General features: G+C 43.0%; 1 protein-coding gene across 1 annotated transcript; it reads right to left on the bottom strand.

Annotated features, from left to right (window-relative positions):
- Nucleotides 1–13,559: 13,559 nt before the first annotated feature.
- Nucleotides 13,560–18,717, bottom strand: FABP2 (fatty acid binding protein 2). The gene is made up of 4 exons (XM_050946723.1): nucleotides 18,651–18,717; nucleotides 17,513–17,685; nucleotides 15,765–15,872; nucleotides 13,560–13,610 (listed from the first exon to the last, which is right to left on the bottom strand). The coding sequence occupies exons 1-4, from the start codon at nucleotides 18,715–18,717 to the stop codon at nucleotides 13,560–13,562; spliced, it is 399 nt and encodes a 132-aa protein (XP_050802680.1).
- Between the last annotated feature and the right edge of the window lie 4,552 nt (nucleotides 18,718–23,269).

Raw genomic sequence — 23,269 nt, forward strand, 5'->3', positions numbered from 1 at the left:
AATTTATCCAGTTCTCTTTTAAATGTTATAGTCCTAGCCTTCACAGCCTCCTCAGGTAAGGAGTTTCACAAGTTGACTGTGTGCTGCATGAAGAAGAACTTCCTTTTATTTGTTTTAAACATATGTTTCAACATAAAGGTTGAAAAGCCAAGCGGTCTAGTTAGGAAATGCCAGAATTAAGACAACCTTAATTCAGAACCCTTGGGCCTATTAATCATATTTCTTCCCACTGAATTCCTGGCTCATTCAGTGCACAGGTTGGATAGTGCTCACTTAATGAGCAGCTATTTAATATTACATTGCCGTTGTTCAGTGTGCAGCCCCATGCCTTATTTCCTGAACCTTAATCAAACCCTCCTCATGGACTTTTCTTTGGCACTCATTACAATTGGATGGGCATTCTGGCATTTCCTAACTATTGAGTGCTTGATTTTGCATCCTCAGTAATACTCTCAATGTAGGGTGTGTCTCGTTTCCAAGGTTTTATTTGAAAAAGCAATCAAAAAAACTGCAGTTTTCATCAGGTGGCTTCACACTGACATGCACATGGGTCATTAACAGGGTTGAGACATTTAGAGTCACTGCACAGGCCTCTGCCACTTGAGCTAACAGAGTAACTGATTGATAGGCTGTCATCCTCTACTTCCACAAGCACCAGACTTTGCCACTTGCATAGACACTGACAGCAGAGGAATGGAGAGTTTTGGACTCCATTGCAGGCTTTGGAGAGGAGTGTGCTCGAGCATATCCCTTTCCCTACTTCCCCTCATACACAATCTTGACCCCTTCCTGCCCTGTTTCCCTCCAACCTCTCAAGTCTAGTCCCACTTGTTCCCCATCCTGGTTCTTAGACCCCTTCTCTTCACTTAGCCCTAGTCTCCACTGCTCACGCTTCTCATATTGGTTACCCTGTCCAGCCTCTCCAAATCCTGGCCTGTGTTCCCTAATCCCTCCCCCACTGGCTCCCACCTCTGCAAACCTGGCTCTTGTTCCCAAATCAGGTAGCCTCCAGGACCCAGCTGTCAGGGTACAGCAGGAGGGCACTGAGAGCACAAAGAGGCAGTCTCCCAACCAGGGGCGCTCTAGATATTTCGCCGCCCCAAGCACGGCGGTATGCCGCGGGGGACGCTTTGCCGTTCGCCGGTCCCGCGGCTCCGGTGGACCTCCCACAGGCGTGCCCTCCCGGCGACCGGCAGAGCGCCCCCCGCGGCTTGGCGTGCTGGGGCCTGGAGCCGCCCCTGCTCCCAACTCTCGGTTCTGATGCCCGGACCTGGGCCCGCAACAGCGCGGGGAAGCCCAGAACCACCATTGCAAGGAAACGCCTGGTTAGCACCAGGGTGACCCCTGCTCAGAACTTTCCCAGTTCTTCGCTGCAAGCTGCTAATAAGCCTCTGCTAAGCGTGTGCAAACTAGTGTTTCAAAAGTTTATAACACGAGTGAATTTTCACAGAAACAGCAAAAGGCAGAGCCCTGACACCAGGCTGCCGTGCGCTAACGTTTGAGTCCCTGCTCCAAAGCATGGCCGCGCCTGGGCTTCCCCAAGAGATAACAGCCAGAATATTATTTTTAACCTGGGCAAAGCAACATACTGTCCCCTAGCCTCCTTCCCGGCCACACCTGCACCGCTCTGCCGGCCGCCCTCCATGGAAAGGCAGCCAGAGGCACCGAGCACTTCAACCCCCAATACACGCTACTGCCAGCTGCGCTGGGCCCTGCTTCCCACGCGTAACAATAACCATCACGGGGCCGCCCAAAAGCCGCCGCGGTGGGGGGTGCAGCGGAGAGCCCCGGGCTTTTACCGCAGGACACAGACTGGGGAGGCGGGTCGGGTCTCACTCACCCGCGGGCTCAGGGCAGCAGATAGACGAAGACGAGCAGCGCCAGGTCGAAGAGGACGAAGAGCCACACGTCGAGCCAGTAGGACTGGCCGGAGAGCGACATGGGGCGGCTGCAGTCGCCATTCGCTGTGGCCGGCTCCGGCCCCTCGGCCTCCATCGCTCCCCTCCTCCGCAGCTCCTGCTTCCAGAGCAAAGCGGAAGCGACCAGGGGGCGTGGCTAAGTCGCTCATGCGCACCTGTTTGCTCCTCGGGAGGGGCGGCTCTTTGCACCGCTGAAAACAGCTGGCGGGCGCCTGCTGGGCTGGCCACGTGACCGCCGTGCGGCTGGGCAAGGGGGGAGGGCTGCCCCCGCGGCTGACTCACGGAACGTGTCAGCCCCGGGCGGAGGTGGGGCCGCTGCAGGCCTCGCTCTGCCCCAAGCAGCCTGTGCTTCAGAGCTGCGTCCCGCTCTCCAAGCCCGTCAGCAGTAGTAGAGAAGTGCCCACAGAAAGAATGCTATAGCCAGGGTAAGTCCAACTCCCACACGAGCTTCAGAAAACAGACACCAACACACAAACCCACGTGCATGAGGCATCCACTAACTGGGGGGCTTAGCAAATTCTCTTATATGAGCATGTTAGTCCACAGTTGCCCGTTACGATTATTTTGCATGTTCCCGTGTGACAATGTGTACTGGCCACTGCCCTCACAGCAAAGGTGACTAGATGGACACAGCTGTTATCTGATACATACATTCTTATGTTTCCATCTTTTTTTTTTTTAATTGCTGCTTAAAATATGTATCAGAGGGTAGCCGTGTTAGTCTGGATCTGTAAAAGCAGCAAAGAATCCTGTGGCACCTTATAGACTAACAGAGGTTTTGGAGCATGAGCTTTCGTGGGTGAATACCCACTTCCTCAGATGCATGTAATGGAAATATCCAGGGGCAGGTATATATATATGTGTGCTAGCAAGCAAGCTAGAGATAACGAGGTCAGTTCAATCAGGGAGGATGAGGCCCTGTTCTAGCAGTTGAGGTGTGAAAACCAAGAGAGGAGAAACTGGTTCTGTAATTGGCAAGCCATTCACAGTCTTTGTTCAATCCTGAGCTGATGGTGTCAAATTTGCAGATGAACTGAAGCTCAGCAGTTTCTCTTTGAAGTCTGGTCCTGAAGTTTTTTTGCTGCAGGATGGCCACCTTAAGGTCTGCTATAGTGTGGCCAGGGAGGTTGAAGTGCTCTCCTACAGGTTTTTGTATATTGCCATTCCTAATGTCTGATTTGTGTCCATTTATCCTTTTCCGTAGAGACTGTCCAGTTTGGCCGATGTACATAGCAGAGGGGCATTGCTGGCATATGATGGCGTATATTACATTGGTGGATGTGCAGGTGAATGAACCAGTGATGGTGTGGCTGATCTGGTTAGGTCCTGTGATGGTGTCGCTGGTGTAGATATGTGGGCAGAGTTGGCATCGAGGTTTGTTGCATGGATTGGTTCCTGAGCAAGAGTTATTATGGTGTGGTGTGCAGTTGCTGGTGAGAATATGTTTCAGGTTGGCAGGTTGTCTGTGGGCAAGGATTGGCCTGCCACCCAAGGCCTGTGAAAGTGTGGGATCATTGTCCAGGATGGGTTATAGATCCTTGATGATGCGTTGGAGGGGTTTTAGCTGGGGTGGGCAATCCTTGCCCACAGACAACCTGCCAACCTGAAACATATTCTCACCAGCAACTGCACACCACACCATAATAACTCTTGCTCAGGAACCAATCCATGCAACAAACCTCGATGCCAACTCTGCCCACATATCTACACCAGCGACACCATCACAGGACCTAACCAGATCAGCCACACCATCACTGGTTCATTCACCTGCACATCCACCAATGTAATATACGCCATCATATGCCAGCAATGCCCCTCTGCTATGTACATCGGCCAAACTGGACAGTCTCTACGGAAAAGGATAAATGGACACAAATCAGACATTAGGAATGGCAATATACAAAAACCTGTAGGAGAGCACTTCAACCTCCCTGGCCACACTATAGCAGACCTTAAGGTGGCCATCCTGCAGCAAAAAAACTTCAGGACCAGACTTCAAAGAGAAACTGCTGAGCTTCAGTTCATCTGCAAATTTGACACCATCAGCTCAGGATTGAACAAAGACTGTGAATGGCTTGCCAATTACAGAACCAGTTTCTCCTCTCTTGGTTTTCACACCTCAACTGCTAGAACAGGGCCTCATCCTCCCTGATTGAACTGACCTCGTTATCTCTAGCTTGCTTGCTAGCACACATATATATATACCTGCCCCTGGATATTTCCATTACATGCATCTGAGGAAGTGGGTATTCACCCACGAAAGCTCATGCTCCAAAACCTCTGTTAGTCTATAAGGTGCCACAGGATTCTTTGCTGCTTTTAAAATATGTAACATCAGTGGAACATTCCTTCTTCCGTTCTATCCATCCCAGCCTTCCAGAGATGGCAGCAGAGATGCCAGGATGGAAAGTGGCTTCAAGGACAAATGATCCCCAGCCCATGCTTAGTTCGCATGTACACTAAAATGGAAATGGTTAGTCCAAAATATTTTTAAATATGGTTTAGTTTTGTTCTAATCTAGCCCAGGAAACTGTATCAGCACATTTCTAGGAAGAGTCATATTTATAAACAGTTGTGGCTAACAAATTTTTTCTGGCATAAATAGGACTCTAGAGAAACAAACGTTCATAATATTTCAACTATCAAGCACATGTTTGTATCTACAGAAGTTCATGTAGCTGAAACTCGGGGGGGGGGGGGGTCTTCAACACCATAAAGAAACTATTAGATGTCTAGTGAAACTACTGCTAAAACTATTTGATGGCTATAATCCAACCTGTTCTACTGTATGTGAACGAAGTCGGGTTCAGTTTAAAACTAGACATAAACCCTGGTTGTCACCTAGCAAATTACCCCACCACAGTGAAATATGCAAACTTGAGGTAAACTCTTACCAAATATAGACTCAGTGACCACAGATTAGAGGTTGTAAAGAGGCAGATACGAAGCACAATAAACCCAGAGAGGAGAGACTGTGCAGCCCATGCAAGAGAGGAATTCTGAGTTAAAGAAATACTTTCTACTAGTATGAAAAAGAGAATATATTTGTTCAAAATGTCAGGAATCAGACTTCTAACCAAAAACTGACAAAGAGAAACTGTGCCTGATCTTTGAAGAAAAGAGTAAGAGATGGCAGAAATGGCATCATACTGTTTAGCAATCTGCCACCAGATTAGGAATTAGGATTGTCCTAACTCTAAAGAGTTAAAGATAACTCAGATCTACCAATGACAGAAGGCTCAAAGTAACTTTTCCCCAAATTGTGCTGAAAGGCTTTTAGAGAAATGTGCCAATAAATTTCTGAATAGTAATAATGGAACCCTTTGTAGAGAGAACTCTGAACAATGGACCTGGAACGCAGGTTAAATCAATTTTGGCAGAGACTTATAGCTGGCATTGCTTCTTTGGGGCAAGCAGTTAGTCAATATTGGAACCTTAAAGGTTGTTTGCATTGGGAGGAGAAAATGGTTACATCAGTCTGATAATTTTTTGATGAAATCTCATTTATTTACAAGAAATGTACACAAAAGCCTCTTTCCCTGAACACACTAGGAAAAACAAACAAAAAAACCCAACCCCACAAGCAGTTTCCTCACTCAATTTCCAAGTCTGCCCCTCCAGTCATTTCTGTCCCCCGTGGAGCTCTATCTCTGTCCTTTCTCAGGGCTGTGCTCACAAGCGCTTCTCTCACTGTCCACTGGCTTTCTCCTTTAACACACAGACAGCTTGCCTTTTCAAGCAGGGAACTTTGGAGCCCACAGGGCTGGCTTCTCATCAGGCCTTGCCCTGTGACTTGTCACATTAGGTGGTGGCTTGTACTGTTTCCAGCTATCTTACTACCTAAAGCTGCTTAATTAGTCGTTAAAACACCCAAGTGACAAGTTTTGCTGGCATAAATGCTCACATGCACAGCGCTGTCACTCATTGAGCTGGTTTTATTATGTCAGCGTGAGAGCTCTCCTGTCCACATAACTCGGCTACATGAGCTCTCGGACAGATGTCCCACTGTAAGCTTGTAAGTGTAGACATGGCCTTAATAAAATTCCACTTAAGTATTTCTTAATTAAATAGAATGTGTTCTAGACAAAGAGAAACCGAAGCATCGACATAAGTGTACCTCAAAAATTAATCTGTAGATCTACATATATAATCTAGTTGTGGATAACACCTTTCCTGAGGTAAATCATTGTATGAATGGGTTCGGAAATTATGGTTCTCTGCTTTATTCTGCAAAGCACTCCAGAAGGAAATAAAGTTTCATAGCACAACAAGTGATGTTGCTTATTCTATTGAAATTATGAAAATGGGGAGAACTGCCATTGTCATGTACTGGCTTAAGTGTGTGATCAGGTTGTTCTTGGCTCACAAAGGACATAAATGCCTTTCTGTGCTAATGGGGAGTCTCATTTGGCTCAACTACTAGAGATGTGGGTTTTTGAAGCTGTAGGATGTTGGGGTTTTATTTTGATACCACAAATATACAGCTGACAAACATGTCTGTCTGACTGCTCTACAGATTTTTTACATAGTCTCCAGTGAGTATTTATAATAATACCTCATATTCTGTATCACTTACCTGAGGATTTTATGTATAAATCCAATGATACACAGTCTCCTTTCTCTGGTATTCAGTAGCAATACAGTAGTGTCCCTAGCAATCACACCTTCATGTGACAACACTTGCAGAAACACATTTCAAAACAAGTCAAAACTGGCCCTGTAGCATAGTGGTAATGTTCTGCACTGCCATGTAGCAGATACTTATGTTACAGTGCTGGGTGTGGTACAGATACCTAGATCAGTAGGAGGTCTCTGTGTAACCTAGAAGTTAGTCTCTTGCACAAACAACAGTTTGTCCAGTAAAAGATATTACCTCACCTACCTTGGGTTTCTAGATCAGTAGACTACCTGGGTTGGAGTCCTATTGCTTTTCTCCTACTTCCTTACCCAGAAAGGTCTAGGGTTGCAGAGGTAGCATGCTCAATTCAAGGGGAAAGGAAAAGGCATATCATGAGACTCAATATTTCTCTTAGTCAATGAAGAGAGTGTTCATGGGCTCAAAAACATTGTTTGAATCCTTGAAAAGTTGGAAGCCTGCTCATCAGTTCTGTCCTTTACAGTATAGTAGTGATATTGACAGTATGCCATGCATCACAGGTTCAACTCCGCAACATGTTTTTTGTGATTAGGATTCCAATCCTGAAATTGGTAGGAAGACCCTCATACCTGCATGGAGCCCCATTGAAGTTAATAGGGTTCATACAGGCACAGGGGTCAATCTACTCACTTGAAGCTCATTGCAGGGTCAGGGCTTTAATTATCTCCCCCCCCCCTTTTTTTTTTCTTTAAAGGCCATTATCTTTCACCAGTGTGTGTACAGCATTCAATCACATTCAGTTTTGGCCTTGTAATTAGATTTAAACCAGGAATGAATGTTTACTTCTACATACATTCAGTATCCAGTTTTACACATCTTTTATTCATGTGATTAGTCCCATTTAAGTTAACATTGCCATCTTCATAATGTATGCTAGCTCCAAAAATATGTTATTGTCTGATGACAGAACAGTCAGCCAAGCCCAACTCTGTATTAGCCTTCTACAGAGACTCTTTTATTCCTCTGCCACACAAATGTAAGAAATATGAAAAAGTAACAAAAGTGGTAGTCCTGACTTGGACTGATACTGCAGGGTCCTTTACTTTCTAGTTGCTTAAGTTTTACAGTTCTTGTTTAACCTCATTGCAGACTAACCCTCTGTTACTTCTCAAAAAAGTTTTCTTTCCCACTCTGTCTTGGGGAGCTGGGGCCTCATTTATATCTTCCAGCTGGGAATCAGAACCAATCACTAGCTACTGCCTAGCTAAATCAGCTGCTTTCCAACACCTGCCTGCTGGAGTTCTCCTTAGGCCAGGGCTTGCTGCTCACTGGGTTTCACAGGTCCTTAAAGGGGCAGGCTGTATATCTATATAGATATATAGATATAAATGATAAAATAAATTGATATACATAAGTATATTAAAATAAATTATATATGTCAGTATATGAAAAGAAATTTAGCTAATACTTAATGTAGGATTGTGTATCCTATTCTTTATGGCACATTCAACTGGAATATTAGTTGGTGAATCAAACTATTTTTAAAAGTGTTTCATGATAGCATCTAACCAGTAGATGGAGCTCTTAGACTCTGTGGAAAATAATAGCTCTGGTAGGTGAAGTTACAGAAACTGCCAAAAAAATTCACTTAATGAACATTTTTTAAATGCTCAGAAGAAAGAAAGTACAGGAAGATTAACAAAGAAATTGCCAGAATAATTACTATGTAGTAGCTGCTCCAAAGCCATTAATATCACCATAAGTTATTTAAATGTATCCTTTCTGGAAAAGATTCATGGAGGAGCCTTGGGATTTGGAGGATCCTAGAGATTAGAAGCTGCAAGCAGTATAATACATGTCGGAGTGCTAGCTAGCCATCTGCTGCCAGTACAATACCCAAGGAGTAGATGCATCTAGAGTCCAAGATGTTCACCAGAACCCTAAGGAAATGGTGTGAACCAAGGGAAGTGGGGCAGGGTTAGAATGGCTATGAAGCAGGCAACTTAAGCATGAGTAGCATACCTGGGTGGCTACTATGGTAAGTGGTAAAGGTTTGTGGATCCAGGGCCAGTTTAGTCTGAATTTACCTTTTAGCTTTTTTTAAAGAGATGCATGAATCAAATTCTATATTTTTATTAGTGATCTAGGGAAAAAAACATAAAATCATTACTGCTAAAGTTTGCATGACACAAAGATTGGTGAGGCGAGAGATAATGTTGAAGACAGGTGACTGACACAGAGAAATCTTGATCTTTTGTTAAACTGGGAACAAACAAGATAAGTGTGTTTTAATACAAATGCAAGATCCTATGAATAGAAACAAAGAGTGGTGAGTTATGAGATCGGTGACTTAATCTTGCAAAGCAGTGACTCTGAAAAGGTCTTAGGGATCCTTGTAGATGACCATCTGAACATAAGAATGGCCCTACTGGGTCAGACCAAAGGCCAGTCTATCCCAGTATCCTGTCTTCCGACAGTGGCTAATGCCAGGTGCTTCAAAGGGAATGAACAGAACAGGTAATCATCAAGTGATCCCCCTGTCACTCATTCCCAGCTTCTGGCAAACAGAGGCTAGGGACACCATTCCTGCCCATCCTGGCTAATAGCCATTGATGGACATATCCTCCATGAATTTATTTTGTTCTTTTTTTAACCCTGTTATGGTCTTCGCCTTCACAACATCCTCTGGCAAAGATTCCACAGGTTGACTGTGCATTGTGTGAAGAAATACTTCCTTTTATTTGTTTTAAGCCTGCTGCCTATTAATTTCATTTGGTGACCCCTAGTTCTTGTGTTATGAGAAGTAGTAAACAACACATCCTTATCTACTTTCTATGACATACAGTCATGATTTTATAGACCTCAATCATATCTCCCCTTAGCCATCTCTCTTCCAAGCTGGGGGGTCCCAGTTTTATTAATCTCTCCTCATACGGAAGTCGTTCCATACCCCTAATAATTTTTTGTTTCCCTTTTCTGAACCTTTTCCAATTCCAATGTATCTTTTTTGAGATGAGGCTACCACATCTGAATTCAAGATGTAGGCATACTCTGGATTTATATAGAGGCAACATGATATTTTCTGTCCTATTATCTATCCCTTTCTTAATTATTCCCAGCATTCTGTTCACTTTTTTGACTGCCGCTGCACATTGAGTGGATGTTTTCAGAGAACTATCCATAATGACTCCAAGATCTCTTCCTTGAATGGTAACAGCTAATTTAGACACCATCATTTTATATGTATAGTTGGGATTATGCTTTCCAATGTGAATTACTTTGCATTTATCAACATTAAATTTCATCTGCTATTGTTTTGCCATGTCACCCAGTTTTGAGAGATCCTTTTGTAGCTCTTCGCAGTCTGCTTGGGACTTAACAATCTTTAGTGATTTTGTATGTAATTTTGAACATGAACTCTTGGTGTAATGTTTAGTCGAGAAAGACTAATGCGATCTTTAAATGTGTAAACAGGGGAATGTCAAACAGATTTAGGGAATTCTTTTACTTACATTTGCATGTGCATTTGTATATTGCATTGGTTAGATTGAAATACTGAAATACGAAGTCCAGTTCAGGTATCAACACTTTAAGAAAGATATAGAAAAATTTGAGAGGATTCAGAGAAGGGCTACGAGAATGATTTGAAAAGATGAGAGATTGTCTTCAATAAATGTGTTATTAAAGCAAAAAAAGTTAAGAGGGGTCTTGATCATGGTATATAAACACCTACACAGCGAGAAGATAGATATCTGCCACTAGGGGGCTTTTAATATACCAAACAGAGGCATAACAAGATCCAATAGATGGAAGCTGAAATTAGAAAAAATCAAATTGGAAGTTAGATGCAACTTTTTAACAGTGAGAGGACAACCACTGAACTACTTATCAAAGGCTATGGTAAATTCATAACGATTTGGAACCTTTTTGTGGACTTTGTATGTCTTTCTGAAAGAAGTGCTCTATCTCAACCACAAGTTACTGTGCTTGGTAGTGTTAACTTAAATAGTGGGAAAGAATAATTTCTCCACTGCAGGAATTACTAGGTTAAATGCTATGGCCTGTGTTATACAGAAGGCCAGACTGGATGATCATAGTGTTCTCTTAGATTCATAGACTTAAGGTCAGAAGGGACCATTATGGTCATCTAGTCTGATCTCCTGCACAACACAGGCCGCAGAATCTCACTCACCCACTCCTGTAACAAACCCCTAACCTATGTCTGAATTATTGAAATCCTTAAATTGTGGTTTAAAGACCTCAAAGTGCAGAGAATCCTCCAGCAAGTGACCCATGCCCCATGCTGCAGAGGAAGGCGAAAAACCTCCAGGGCCTCTACCAATCTGCCCTGGAGGAAAATTCCTTCCCGACCCCCAATATGGCAATCAGATAAACCCTGAGCATGTGGGTAAGACTCACCAGCCAACACCCAGGAAAGAATTCTCTGTAGCAACTCAGATCCCACCCCATCTAACATCCTCTCTAGGCATCTTCTGGCCTTAAAATCTAAGAATCCATAAACATTGCAGATGGTTGCCCTATTTATCCATATTAATATTCTTTGAGCACTTAACCAGCCATTCCACATCTGCTGCTGCAGGAAATGCTGACAGACCTGAGCTAGAAGAGTTAAGCAGTACAACTAGCTTTACAGCCTGGCCAGCAGAAACCTCAATCCCTTTCCTCCAAGTCCTGCTGGAGGAGAGGACATATCCCAGCTCTCCCCTCCATTGGCCTCAGGCTGAGGAATGCAAAGATTGTCTTCAGTCAGATCTAGTTCCTTAGGGCTCTTGGAGGGTAAGGAAGATGATTTCTGGTGCGTCAGTTTCCCAGGGCTCCTTGGATATCTGTTTCCTAGACAGCCCCGAGGAAGAAAGAGTTGACTTTTGCTAGGATATAAACTTCCCTAGGGATCAACCGGTGGACATGTTTCCCCGTCCTGATTCTTTAGGGAGCCAGTCTGGTATGGCTGCTCTCCCAGACTCTAGGTTCCAGCATTTCCTGAATGGGGACAGCCTCTCTTCACTGAGTTCTTCTGCAGCAGAACATAGAGCTAGCTTCTAGGTTTTGCAGTGGGGACCATTGTGTCTTATCCCCTAGCCCCACCCCACCCCTTTCCTCCAGAAGTCAATATAAGGTAAACAAAGGGACTCCAGTCCTGCAATGAGGAAATAGAAAGTCAGTTCAAATAATAATCATATTCAGGTGCAAGTGTTTCCAAATATCAGGACCAATAAATATGAATCTCTTTTGAAAAATGAGATATTTGGCCACCTCCTCCATACTTGCCACTGCAATATTTGGCATGCATGTAATAGAATCACAGAAATGGAGGGTTGGAAGGGACCTTGAGAGGTCATCTAGTCCGACCCCCTGCGCTGAGGCAGGACCAAGCAAACTAGACCAGCCTAGCAGGTGTTTGTCCAGCCTGTTCTTAAAAACCTCCAATGATGGGGATTCCACAACCTCTCCTGGAAGCCTATTCCAGTGCTTAACAAGCCTTATAGTTAGAAAGTTTTTCCTAATATCCAACCTAAATCTCTCTTGCCGCAGATTAAGCCCTATTACTTCTTATCCTAGCTTCGGTGGACACAGAGAATAATTGATTGCCATTCTCTTTATAACCGCCTTTACCATATTTGAAAACTTCTAGGCCCCCCTCAGTCTTCTTTTCTTAAAATTAAATTAACATGTCCAGTTTTTTTTAACCTTTCTTTGTAGGTCCAATTTTTAAAACCTTTTATCATTTTTGTTGCTCTCCTCTGGCCTCTCTTTCTTTGTCTGGATGCACTACTCCAGGTGAGGCCTTAATGCCTTAGCTTTTCTGATTTTGTCCCTATGTTTATATGCTACTCTTTTGTATTTATCCTTAGCAATTTGTCCATGTTTCCACTTTTTGCATTCCTTTTTGGTTTTTCAGGTCACTAAACAGCTCTCACAATTCTTCCTATTTTTCTTTTGTATCAAGATAGTTTACTGTTGTGGCTTTAATATTACCTCTTTGAGAAACTGCCACCTCTCCTGGGCTACTTTTTCCCTTACCTTTTCTTCCCATAGGATCTTACCTACCAGTTCTCTAAGTTTGTTAATATCACTGAATGTATCTCCATTTCCTGTGCTGTAAGTTTATAAGAGACTTCGGTTGTACTCTCTTATCTTATTTAGCAAACTTTCATGACAATCCCATTGGAAAAAATTACTATGAAAAAGGCTAGTGAGCTAGTGAATATAAAAGGAAAAACACAGAAGGCCAAATTTCTTCTGAATTGGCTCAATACACAGATCACATAAAATAATAGGTAGTTAGATTAGATTACAGCTATGGTATCTACAACCTGCTCCAAAATGTTACAGTAAAAATATTAGAAAAGAAATGAGATAAGGGCACGGGCCACATATATCTCTATTAATTTAAAATTGACAATTGGATTTTCTGTCCTAGAGATCCTTTGTTATTGCACACCTTCATTGAAAAAACAAACCAGTAAATGTACAGTAAGGCCCTGATCTAACTCCCATTGACATCAGCAGGAGTTGGATTGATCTTTCTTGGAGATGAACTATATTATCAGAGTCGTAGTCTTTACAGCTACAGACACACAAACTTCCAGGAGTTATGTACATGGAAGGGCTGCAGGATTTTGGGGATTTGTTTTTTTGAGGGGGAGGTTATTTTTTTTTGTTTGTTTAAAATATACAGCCAATGTGATTCAATATACAGTACATGGAGAAACATTACAACAACAAACACCTTTTATGGTGATAAAAGCAAACTGCCACTTGAAAAATCAGTGCAGAAACAATATTTATTTTCATTTACAAAATGTAAATAGTTTTCACAGCCCTTAACAATGCCATATATCAAAACAGTTATTGATATATAATACAAATATGTAATATTGGCAGGACTGGAAATGCAAAATGTTGGCCTGTGTTTAAATCAAGACTGATCAATCAGTAACTTGGTGCTTGTTGGGAAAAGGAAACAGTTGCCATATACAACATGATTCTTCTACCATCAGATTTCTTTCTGGGCTTGAGGTTTAAACCCTTTTAAAGATTCTCTTGGCTTCAACTCCTTCATATATGTAAGTCTGAAAGAGATTAATGAAAAAGAAAAGGCTTTCATCACTGACTATTTCCTTTGAGATTTATTTTACAGTTCCCATCAAGAGAGTCTTTATTATCCATCACAGGTTTACAACCTAAGGGCTCAGTCCAGCTACCACTAATAAGTAACCCGTACTCATATGAGTAGTTCAATCAAAATCAAAGAGGAAGACTATAGTTCAAGACTGTGGACCTAGACCTGCACTCCCTTACTTAGGCTTGATCTACACTAAAAAGTTAACTTACCCCAGCTATGTTGCTCAGGGGTGTGAAAGATCCACAGCCCTGAGCAACACAAGTAAACTAATTTAACTCTCAGCATAGACAGTGCTAGATCGGCAGAAGAATTCTTCCATCAACCTAGCTACTGCCTTTAAGGTGTGGTCTACACTAGGGGATCGATCTAAGTTACGCAACTTCAGCTATGTGAATAACGTAGCTGAAGTTGATGTACTTAGACCTACTTACTGCGGTGTCTTCACTGTAGTAAGTCAACAACTGATGCTCCCCTGTCAACTCTGCCTGTGCCTCTCACTCTGGTGGAGTACCAGAGTCGATGGGAGAGCGCTCGGCAGTCAATTTTTTGCATCTAGACTAGACACTATAAATTGACCCCTGCTGGATCGATCGCTGCCCATCGATCCAGTGGGTAATGTAGACAAACCCTCAGAGAGGTAGATTACCCACACTGATGGGATAAACCCTCCTCAGTGACGGCAGGTTTGTATAATATTTGGTGGTGCCTGAACTGGTCCAAGTCCTCCCCCTCCGCCAACACACCTGCCTTGTAAGCTGATATATATATTTTAAAATAATGTTTAAATGGACTAGAAAGGTTCAACAGTTTCCCTATATTGCACAATGTGGGGGGGTGAGGGCTCTGGCTGGGGGTGAGGGCTCTGGGGTTTGGGGTGTGGGTGGGGCTCAGGGCTAAGGCAGAGGGTTGGAGTGCGGGTGGGGGGATGAGGAGTCTGGGATGGGGCAGCGCCTGGAATGAGGAGCTTGGGGTGCAGGCAGGCTGTCCCAGGGCTGGGGCCAGAGAGGAGGACTTCACAGTCCCCCCAGGCCTCTCCCCCACGGCAGCACACTCACCCAGCACTGTCACTGCACATGCTCCTAGGGGCCGAGCCCCTCTCAGGTCCAGGAAGCCCCCTTGCCTTCCCTGTGAGGGGTGCTGGGGGGAAGGGGAGGGCTGCCATCGTGTGTGTGCCTCCTCCCTCTGCAGGCGGTGGCTGTGCTGCCACCTCAGCCTGCTGCCTGTGCCGCTCCCTTTTGTAGCTGGCATGTCCGGCGAGGGAGCACAGCGCAGAGCGGCAGGGCCGCTGCCCAGGGTGCAGGCAGGGACACTTCAGGGGAAGGCCCAGAGTGGCAAGCAGGGCCAGGGAAGGTACCCGCCCCAAACATTGGTGGAGCTGGCCCCCCGGGCCCTGAATTTGCTGGAGCATGGGCACCAGAGACCCATATAACTCACCGCCCCTGCCCATCCTGCTGGGGTAGGTACAGTGGCACAGCTTCAGCACTGCAGCTGTGCCACTATAGCATTTCAAGTGTGTACAAGCCCATAATCTAGGCTTGAAGATTAAGGCTGGCTCATTAAGGGAAGATAGAAGTTTTGTGGATATGACACAGGAGTGGATCTCAAGATATCAGATTTCAGTGTGAAGCTCTGCCATAGGGATCTTGTGTGATTTGGGATGTCATTTAATATAACAGTGCCTCAACTCCCTATCTCTTAAATATGGGGATAATATGCCTTTTCTATCTCACAGGAGCATGTGAAGACATATTCATTACCGGTTGTGAGGAACGCAGATTCTAATGTGAGAATGGCCTTATTAGAAACTAACAGACTCAGGACCTTTGGTAAGAATGAGCATGGACTCAGCAGTGGGCTCCTTTAGCGTTAGCTCATGTTGCACTCAGATAATTTAAATGAGTGCAAGTGGGTAGGAAAATAGAAAGATTAGAGTAAGTCAAAAAAGTTCAATATTTGAAATTCAATGGTTTTTTGAATTTCAAAATTTCAAATTTTGAATAAAAATTGGATTAAAAAAATAAGTTGATACTTCTCAGTTTCATGCAGCTCAGTTCTTTATCTTTTGATGCTGTGAATAAAGGAAAAAAATGACTTAACTCACCTGAATTAATTCATCTCCTACGATTTCTCTGAATGCCTGGAGCTCTTTCCCGTTATCTTTCCGGTTGAATTTTCCCACAAGCTTATTTCCTTCCAAGTTCCAAGTACCCTACAGTGTAAAAATAAAAAAATCAAAGGAATTAATGACAATGTTGATCTTGTATATGCATTCTTAGGATTTTGCAAAATGGCAGGTGCAGTAAAGGAGTTTTACCCCCTCCACAACAACCAAAGCACTTCTAGTTTTGATTATATATACAAAGTTTATAAACACATACATACACACATATATATGAGCATTCTTTTAGTCTGTCGCTTTGACCATGTCACCCCTCTCTTTGCATCCCTCCACTGACTCCCCCTTCTCATTTATATCAAATATTGCTGCTTATCTTCACTTTCAAGGCCCTTCATAGGCAATATCCACTCTATATATCATCTCTTATTCAGTACTGAGCAGTCTGTGCTCACCTCTGATCAGCCCGTGATGCCAGCCTCCCCTGCCCACTTGTTAAATTTCCAGACAAACACTTGCCTTCTTTCTCCCAGGCTGTCCCACATGCTTGGGACTTGCGCTACATAAACCACCACAAAGCTGCTCCATTATCCACCTTCAAATTCCTGCTCAAAATTGTTTTGCCATGATGGCATAGATAAAGCTTGACAACGGTTAGGCTGCTAGTCTGCTCAGACCACTACCTATCATGCAGATCAATATTGTCTCATTGTTTCCTTTCCCTCCCCCCCCGACCTCTCTGTATCCATCTTTTGTCTCTTGTATTATAGTTAGAACGTAAACCTCTTGGGGCAGGGGACATCTTTTTGTTCTGTGTTTGTATAGCCTCTAGCACAATGGGGCCTTGGTCCAGGACTAAGGCTTCTAGCTGCTACAGTAATACAAATAATAATAATAAATAATATAATATTTATTGGGTGAATACAATTCTCCTTCAGAGCTCAGGGACCGTACACATAATTAAATGAATACATTAACCTACCTCTTTCTCTAACATAGAAAGAATGGTGCCTCACAAATAACCAATTCCATTTCATTCTCTATCACACCCTGCTATGGACTCTGACCCTTCCTACTTCTCAGACAAATGTGTGAGAGAGACAGTGGGTGTTTCATTGCACTCAAAGAGCCAAAAGACCCTGGCTTCACCAGACCAGCTCAGGCAATGAATTGCAGAATTAGGGACCTTGTAAGAAGGCTCTGCCTACAACCCTATCGTGTTTAAAGCTAGGGGATGAAATCCTGGCTCAATTAGAGTCAATGACAAAACTCTCCTTGACTTCAGTGGTACCAGCATTTCACCTAGAGCCTTTTTAGTCAAGCCCTCTAACTGATTTCAGCTGCCATCGTGGTTCACGTGGCAGGAGATTGTCTCGCAGGTAGCCAGTCCTATGCCACATTGAATTTCCTACCGTAATGTCAACACTTGGACATTGCTCAAGCAAACATGAAACCAATGCAGCTGCTAAAGAGCACGTGTAATACACTCCTGTTAGCTCACACCACATTGCTATCCTTGTTCATTGTGAGGGATTTGATTTTTACATAGAGCAAATGAATAAATGTTTCATTGCTCTGGCCTTATGCCTGAAGAGACAGATTCTGCTCTCTGCTACATGGGTTCATGTTCCCTAGACAGAGTCAAATTTAAAATAAAATCAGAAAGATGAATAAAACATCCCAGTGATAACTTTATTAAATACAGGCTTCTCATATAAAAGTGGATTTCTTACACTGAGCTCAGTTCCATCAGCCAGGCTGTATTCAAAATTGACTCCCAGCATGAATATTATTTCAATGCTGCGGAAAGTACTTGATTCCTTGACAGTGAATTTGTTTCCTTCCTGCTGAATAGTGATTTTCAGGTTGTCATGGGCTCCTAGCTTTCTCTTCATTACATTAACACCTAGAAAAACAATTGGACATCAAGCAACTTATATTGCAACATCAGATTTGTATATTTTCCAATGACCTTTTTTGGGCAAGTGAATTTAATAAATTATGGGCCTTACTGGAGCTCTCTGGTCCAGGTTCTTCACCATCATCTTTCACTTTATGTAGCCATTTTCACCTGTGCAAAGTTGGTGCAAGACACTGCCAAAGAGAATGATTCCATTTCCAACCCACTTTGCACAGGTTTAAATGACTACACAGGGTGCAAGGCAGTGAGAATCAGCTCCTTTGTTGGACTGATCTTGTGTGCAGAACTTAATCTCTGTTTTTCTTTTTCTGTTTTAGTTCCAGGTTCCTAACCTTTCAGTATGATGCCTTGTGTTTGTGGGTGCACTTTGACTGAACCCAACTCATTTCAATGTGATTTTTCCCATTGATGATTTAGTCCTGTGGCCAAAAGAGCAGGAAATTCTCACTCTCTCTCTCCCCCGCCCCGAGCAATTAAACTAATCAGAAATTAATTAAATATCACAAGACATAAATGATTGCTTAGCTGTATATTGTCTTCCCTATTTCTAAAACTGCACATGAAAATTTCCCCTCACCCTTCTAGACATTGAAGCCCATCAGGCATAATAGGGGACATTCTCAAAAGCAGCTTCTAAGATGGAGTGCCCAGTTTTATGCACCTAATTAAAACTCTACCAGTCGGCATGTTGCCTGAAGAACTTTACATTTCAATGAATATTTCTGCAGTAATCTACCTTGCTCTCTTTCTGAACTTTATGGAAAAGTGCTATAGAATTTAATGGGCATGGAACCAAATGCAGGCTATAGAAAATAAATAGGTTCTCTAGAAATTAGTCTAAAACCTGAATATTAAGAGAGAATGATCTAACAGGAGGAGGACCAAGGGCAGCACTAGCATTCAGTGATTGCGCTTAGATAAAAATGAGGCACTGGAAAAGTAAAGCTTACCCATCTGTTCCATGAACTTTTCATAGTTTTCACTTCTGGCTACCTTCCAGTTGCCATCAAGTGCCATTTTTCTGACTGAAGCAGGAGTTTCCTTGAGGCAGCTTCTAGTCAACTTGAGATGCAGCTCAGCTTTAAAAAGGGAATTTATGATCTGTCTTATCTTCACAGGATGATGTGGCCGGCTAAAGCTCAGCTCATCATATGATCTCTTCAGGGTCAAGTTACTGAATATTCAAGTGACCTGTCTTTTTTCCCCACCTTGTCAAACTGTGAAATGCTTGAATACTCTGTCTTAAAAGCTATAATAGTTACTGTGTTCAGGTTACATGTGACATTACAATGGTGGTGAAAAGTGGCAATTCACTGAAGTTACTCTACTGCTCACGTAAACAGTGCTAGCTGACTGAGTGTTAGCTCCAGGACTTGCTAGATTGGACTTTGGCTGATACACTGTATAATTGAGTGATTGCTCCCTACACATAGAATTATAACAATGCCAGATGTCATTGCAATAGTTCAAGCTTCTCTACCTTCGCAGATTGCAAGACAGAAGGTAAGTTTTAATTAAAAGTGTAACTTCATAATCAATTAAGATAATTCTTTGGACTGTTATATCGGATAATGTAGAATGACTTTTCACTCCAGCCAGTTTCAATGGTATTTATTAGCTAACATACAAGAAAAGCGAAATAAAGTAGCACAACTAACATGTCCTTTCTTCTACCCTAAAAAATAAAATGTGAAACTCTCTGAGTAAAAGAAATACAAAGTATGGAGCAAAATTGCACAATCCTCTATATAAGGGCTGGGGGGGGGCACCTTAACAACAACTTCTAAGTCTCTATAGTAATGTCTAAATGCAGGTTAACGTTATGTAGCGCTTATGGAAAAATTCCAAAACAAATTTGCAAAAGGCAAACTTTGCACACACAAAAAAAGCAGGCAATTTTATTTGGTAGAAAAATAAAAGATCGTTTTGATGGTTCAAATATCAGACATTAAACATCATTTCCAGCACTGAGCACTGCATCCCTTTTGCATTAAGGGCAAAATTAAGACTACGTCTCGCCCTGAGTAAGGTGCAGTGTGCAGCCGTGGAAAGGAAATGTGACTTGGCGAGTGACAATTCCTTCTCTGCCTGTCCTGTTTGCTTGGGGGTGGGTGGGGGTGAGGAGGGAAGTAATCTACTGGATTTTAGCAGATGGGGATCACTTTCTCTCATGTTGGCTCTGTTGTGCTGCCTGGAGCACTGGGGTTAGAAACTTACTATGTGCTGTGTCTACAAGACATAATCAAGCCCTCAGTGATCAATTACTCTTCTTTTGCAAGCAGATATACTAATCATCTTTTTTATTATACTGGGATTTTCCTTTGACCTCCAAAATTATCAATCTCCATATATACTAGATGCAATAGGTTAAGTTTATAGATGCTTCGTGTCCGATTATAGTTCACAGCAGTTTATTGACAGTTCATAAATTATTAACTTTATTTTCTTCATGGTTTTTATAGGTGAGCGTATTGCCACTGGCCCCATGCAACTTCTGAATAATGTATTTTTTCAATTCAATCCAATAAAATAGAAAGCCTGTGCAATGCTTCTTCTGCAACCTTAAATTCAAGTCCAGCATAATACCTAGCACTCATAACACCTTACAGCTGTAGAATATTAGCTGCCTATGCTCCTCTATTGTCAGCAACAAGGAAAATTGAAAATGTTCTATGGAAACAGTGGAAAGAGACCTTTAGTTTACATTATTTGGAAGCATATGAAGTCCAGCAAATAGGCATACTATTAGCATTTCTTCAGAACATTCTGGGAGAGGCAATTTACCTCTTGGTTTTACCCTGCTTTGTTTGTGAAAAGCTGCTCGCTGATTTCACAGTGTCCCAGTCTCTCAGGGAAGTGAACTGTGAAGCTAAAACAAAACAAAACAAAATGTTTATTTTGCCTTTTAGTGCTCCTTTGTGCTGGATAAAGGTGGCCGCCTATGCTTTTAAAAGGTTTTAATACTTATTTTTTTCACATCAGAGGTATCTATCAGGTTCTTCTTTTCCTTTTCTTTCTATAAGGACTTGCTGGTATCTTTGGAGGACCTAAATATTGATATCACACGAGGTAACTTGAGCTACATCTAACGGGATTTCACTTTGGCAAAAGCCTGCTCAACTCACATCACTGAGCACTTGACTGAATTGCTCGAGGGCTACCCTACCGAATTTGCCTCTGTCCCCTTTCAAAACTTCTCCTCTTTCCCAAGTAGCCACTGGAAAAAATCTATTTCAGGAAATACTGAGCTGAGCGTGATAAAGATCATGCCATTGTTCAGTTTTTGCTTAAATACATTATTACTGCCTCATTATTATTAATCACCGCTCACTCTGTAAAGTACCACCTTAAACTATTCCTACTGACAAAAAGACTCTGAATAGTGGTGGGCCAGGAAGAGTTTCTCCATCCAGTTTATTCCCACAATTCCTCCAAACATTTAAAGAAAATTACTTCTGTGTTTAGAGGGCTTGCAGGTGCTAATTAAAAGGAGTCCTGGATTAACCAAACCTTCTGTGATACCCAGATAATCTCTTCCACCCAACAGCTCCCACTCTTGGGTAAATCTTCCTCCACACGCTCATCCCACAGCTTGGCTGTTGTCTTTCTTTCATTCATGGGTCTTTGGTCTTTCTCCCAGGTCAGGCTGACTAGCCAGCTCAAGTCCACCTTGCCATGGGGGCAGTTATCTGTATTCTGTATTCTCCATTACAACTCGTTGCTTTGGCTCTACCTCATTTCTCTATGCTGACCTCTCTTCCTGGGGATCTGAATCCCAAGGATGCTGCTTTAACTGCCTCTGAAGATCTGGCAGATAAATGAGAAGATCTTTCATAGGACCTGTATTTGTGATGTTCAGTGACAAGTGGGAGGGACACAAAGGGGCGGAGCACCAGCTAAAGGGGAGGCACGTGCCCCCCTCACGTGACTCCAACCCACCCTGAGCCTGGGGCCCCCACGGTCTCTCCATCCCATCCTCTCCCCATTCCACGTTACCTGGCAGGGCTCTGTCCTGCTGCGCTGCAGCAGGCAGTGTCCCCTCCCAGGCAGCGTGGCTGGAGGCTGCCTGGGAGAGTGCAGCCACTGCACTGCACTGGGCAGCGTGGCCAAAAGAGGAGAGGCTCTGGCCCTGCCTCTTCCCTTCTGGCTCCAGCGGTTGCTGGTTCCTTGCCCCCCAGCATTTGGGGAGGAGTATGGGACCCTTCTGCCCCCCTCCAACATCTCCCCATAGACATTCACTGTTGCTCTGAGGACTAGTGATCTTTTAATGATAGAACATTCTGTACTTTTCCACCCTCACAATTTACCTGTGCAGTTCAAGAATATTCATACAGTAAAATCTGATCTTGATTTTCTCACAGGTAAAAATTATACCAGCTTTATTCATCTTAAAATCTTTTCTACTATGGCTCTTGTAATAAAAGCTGTTTTTCATTTGTTTGTTTTCTCCCAAAAGAGTCCTTGACCTGGCCTTTCTGATTATGCCTGTAGTCATTTTTTCCCCATGGCTGAGGTGTTGTGCATGCTTTTGTTTCGCATGCCTTTTTTCTCATCTAAGAGGTTGCCTGTGCAATTTTTGACACGACAGTTTTTGCATGTGAAAACCATGTCTTCAGTTTTTGAGGATACTATTGAAAAATCTGTCCCTTAGTATTGCTCATTACATGACATTGTGTAGCATGGAGTCCTACCTGATTGAATTCGAGGCTTCCGGATGAGGCCTCCTCGCCAATCTGTATTGGTTTTAAAGTGCAGAAAATAGACTACACAACATTTTAACGTTTGAAGTTTGATCTGTATTGCCAGGAACTGACCTCTAATTGAGGTGAGTGGAAATAAATTATTAACTAGCACAACCATCTAATCATGCCATCACTGATAATCCAGAACATATCGCATAAAGCTGTACTATAGAAATTGAATGACATTCCAAAGATCGGGAGGCGTGCATGTGTTTACAAGAGCTGACAGTCTGCTATAACCCACTGATGGGCATCTCTCTCCTTCTTGCCTTGTCAGTCCTATAATTTGCCGCCATTGCAGAACCCAAGGTACACAGAGAAAGTTAAGAGTGTCAGACCAAGGTCTGCAATGCCACTTTTCTAGCAAGTAGGTCTAAAAACCTGTGACTATTAGAGCTTCTTGGATAAACTGATGGCTGTGGACTTGCTTGGGGGTTAAACATAAGGTTCCTTCTGCTATTAAACTGGCTGGTTCTTCTGGATGTTATTCTCTTTTAGGTAGATGTTCAAGGGGAGTTGGACACTTAAGTCATTTAAAATTCCACTTTTAATTTCTGTCCAGGAATGTATACTGCATCTCTGTTTCTAAGGGAGATTTGGCTATTCTTACCCAGATAGTCAAATTAGAGGACAAATTAGAGGATTGGGCCAAAATAAATCTGATGAGGTTCAACAAGGACAAGTGCAGAGTCCTGCACTTAGGACAGAAAAATCCCATGCACTGCTACAGACTAGGGACCGAATGGCTAGGCAGCAGTTCTGCAGAAAAGGACCTAGGGATTACAGTGGACGAGAAGCTGGATATGAGTCAACAGTGTGCCCTTGTT

The sequence above is a fragment of the Gopherus flavomarginatus genome, chromosome 3 (genome assembly GCF_025201925.1).
Source record: "Gopherus flavomarginatus isolate rGopFla2 chromosome 3, rGopFla2.mat.asm, whole genome shotgun sequence".
NCBI classification, from domain to species: Eukaryota; Metazoa; Chordata; order Testudines; family Testudinidae; genus Gopherus; species Gopherus flavomarginatus.

Bases quoted from the DNA above. Each gene is read 5' to 3' on its own strand.
- FABP2 (XM_050946723.1), bottom strand. From the start codon at position 18,717: ATGGCACTTGATGGCAACTGGAAGGTAGCCAGAAGTGAAAACTATGAA. The intron at 17,686-18,650 runs GTAAGCTTTACT...TTGTTTTTCTAG, and splicing joins AAAGTTCATGGAACAGATGG to GTGTTAATGTAATGAAGAGA. The intron at 15,873-17,512 runs GTAAGAAATCCA...TTTACACTGTAG, and splicing joins CTGATGGAACTGAGCTCAGT to GGTACTTGGAACTTGGAAGG.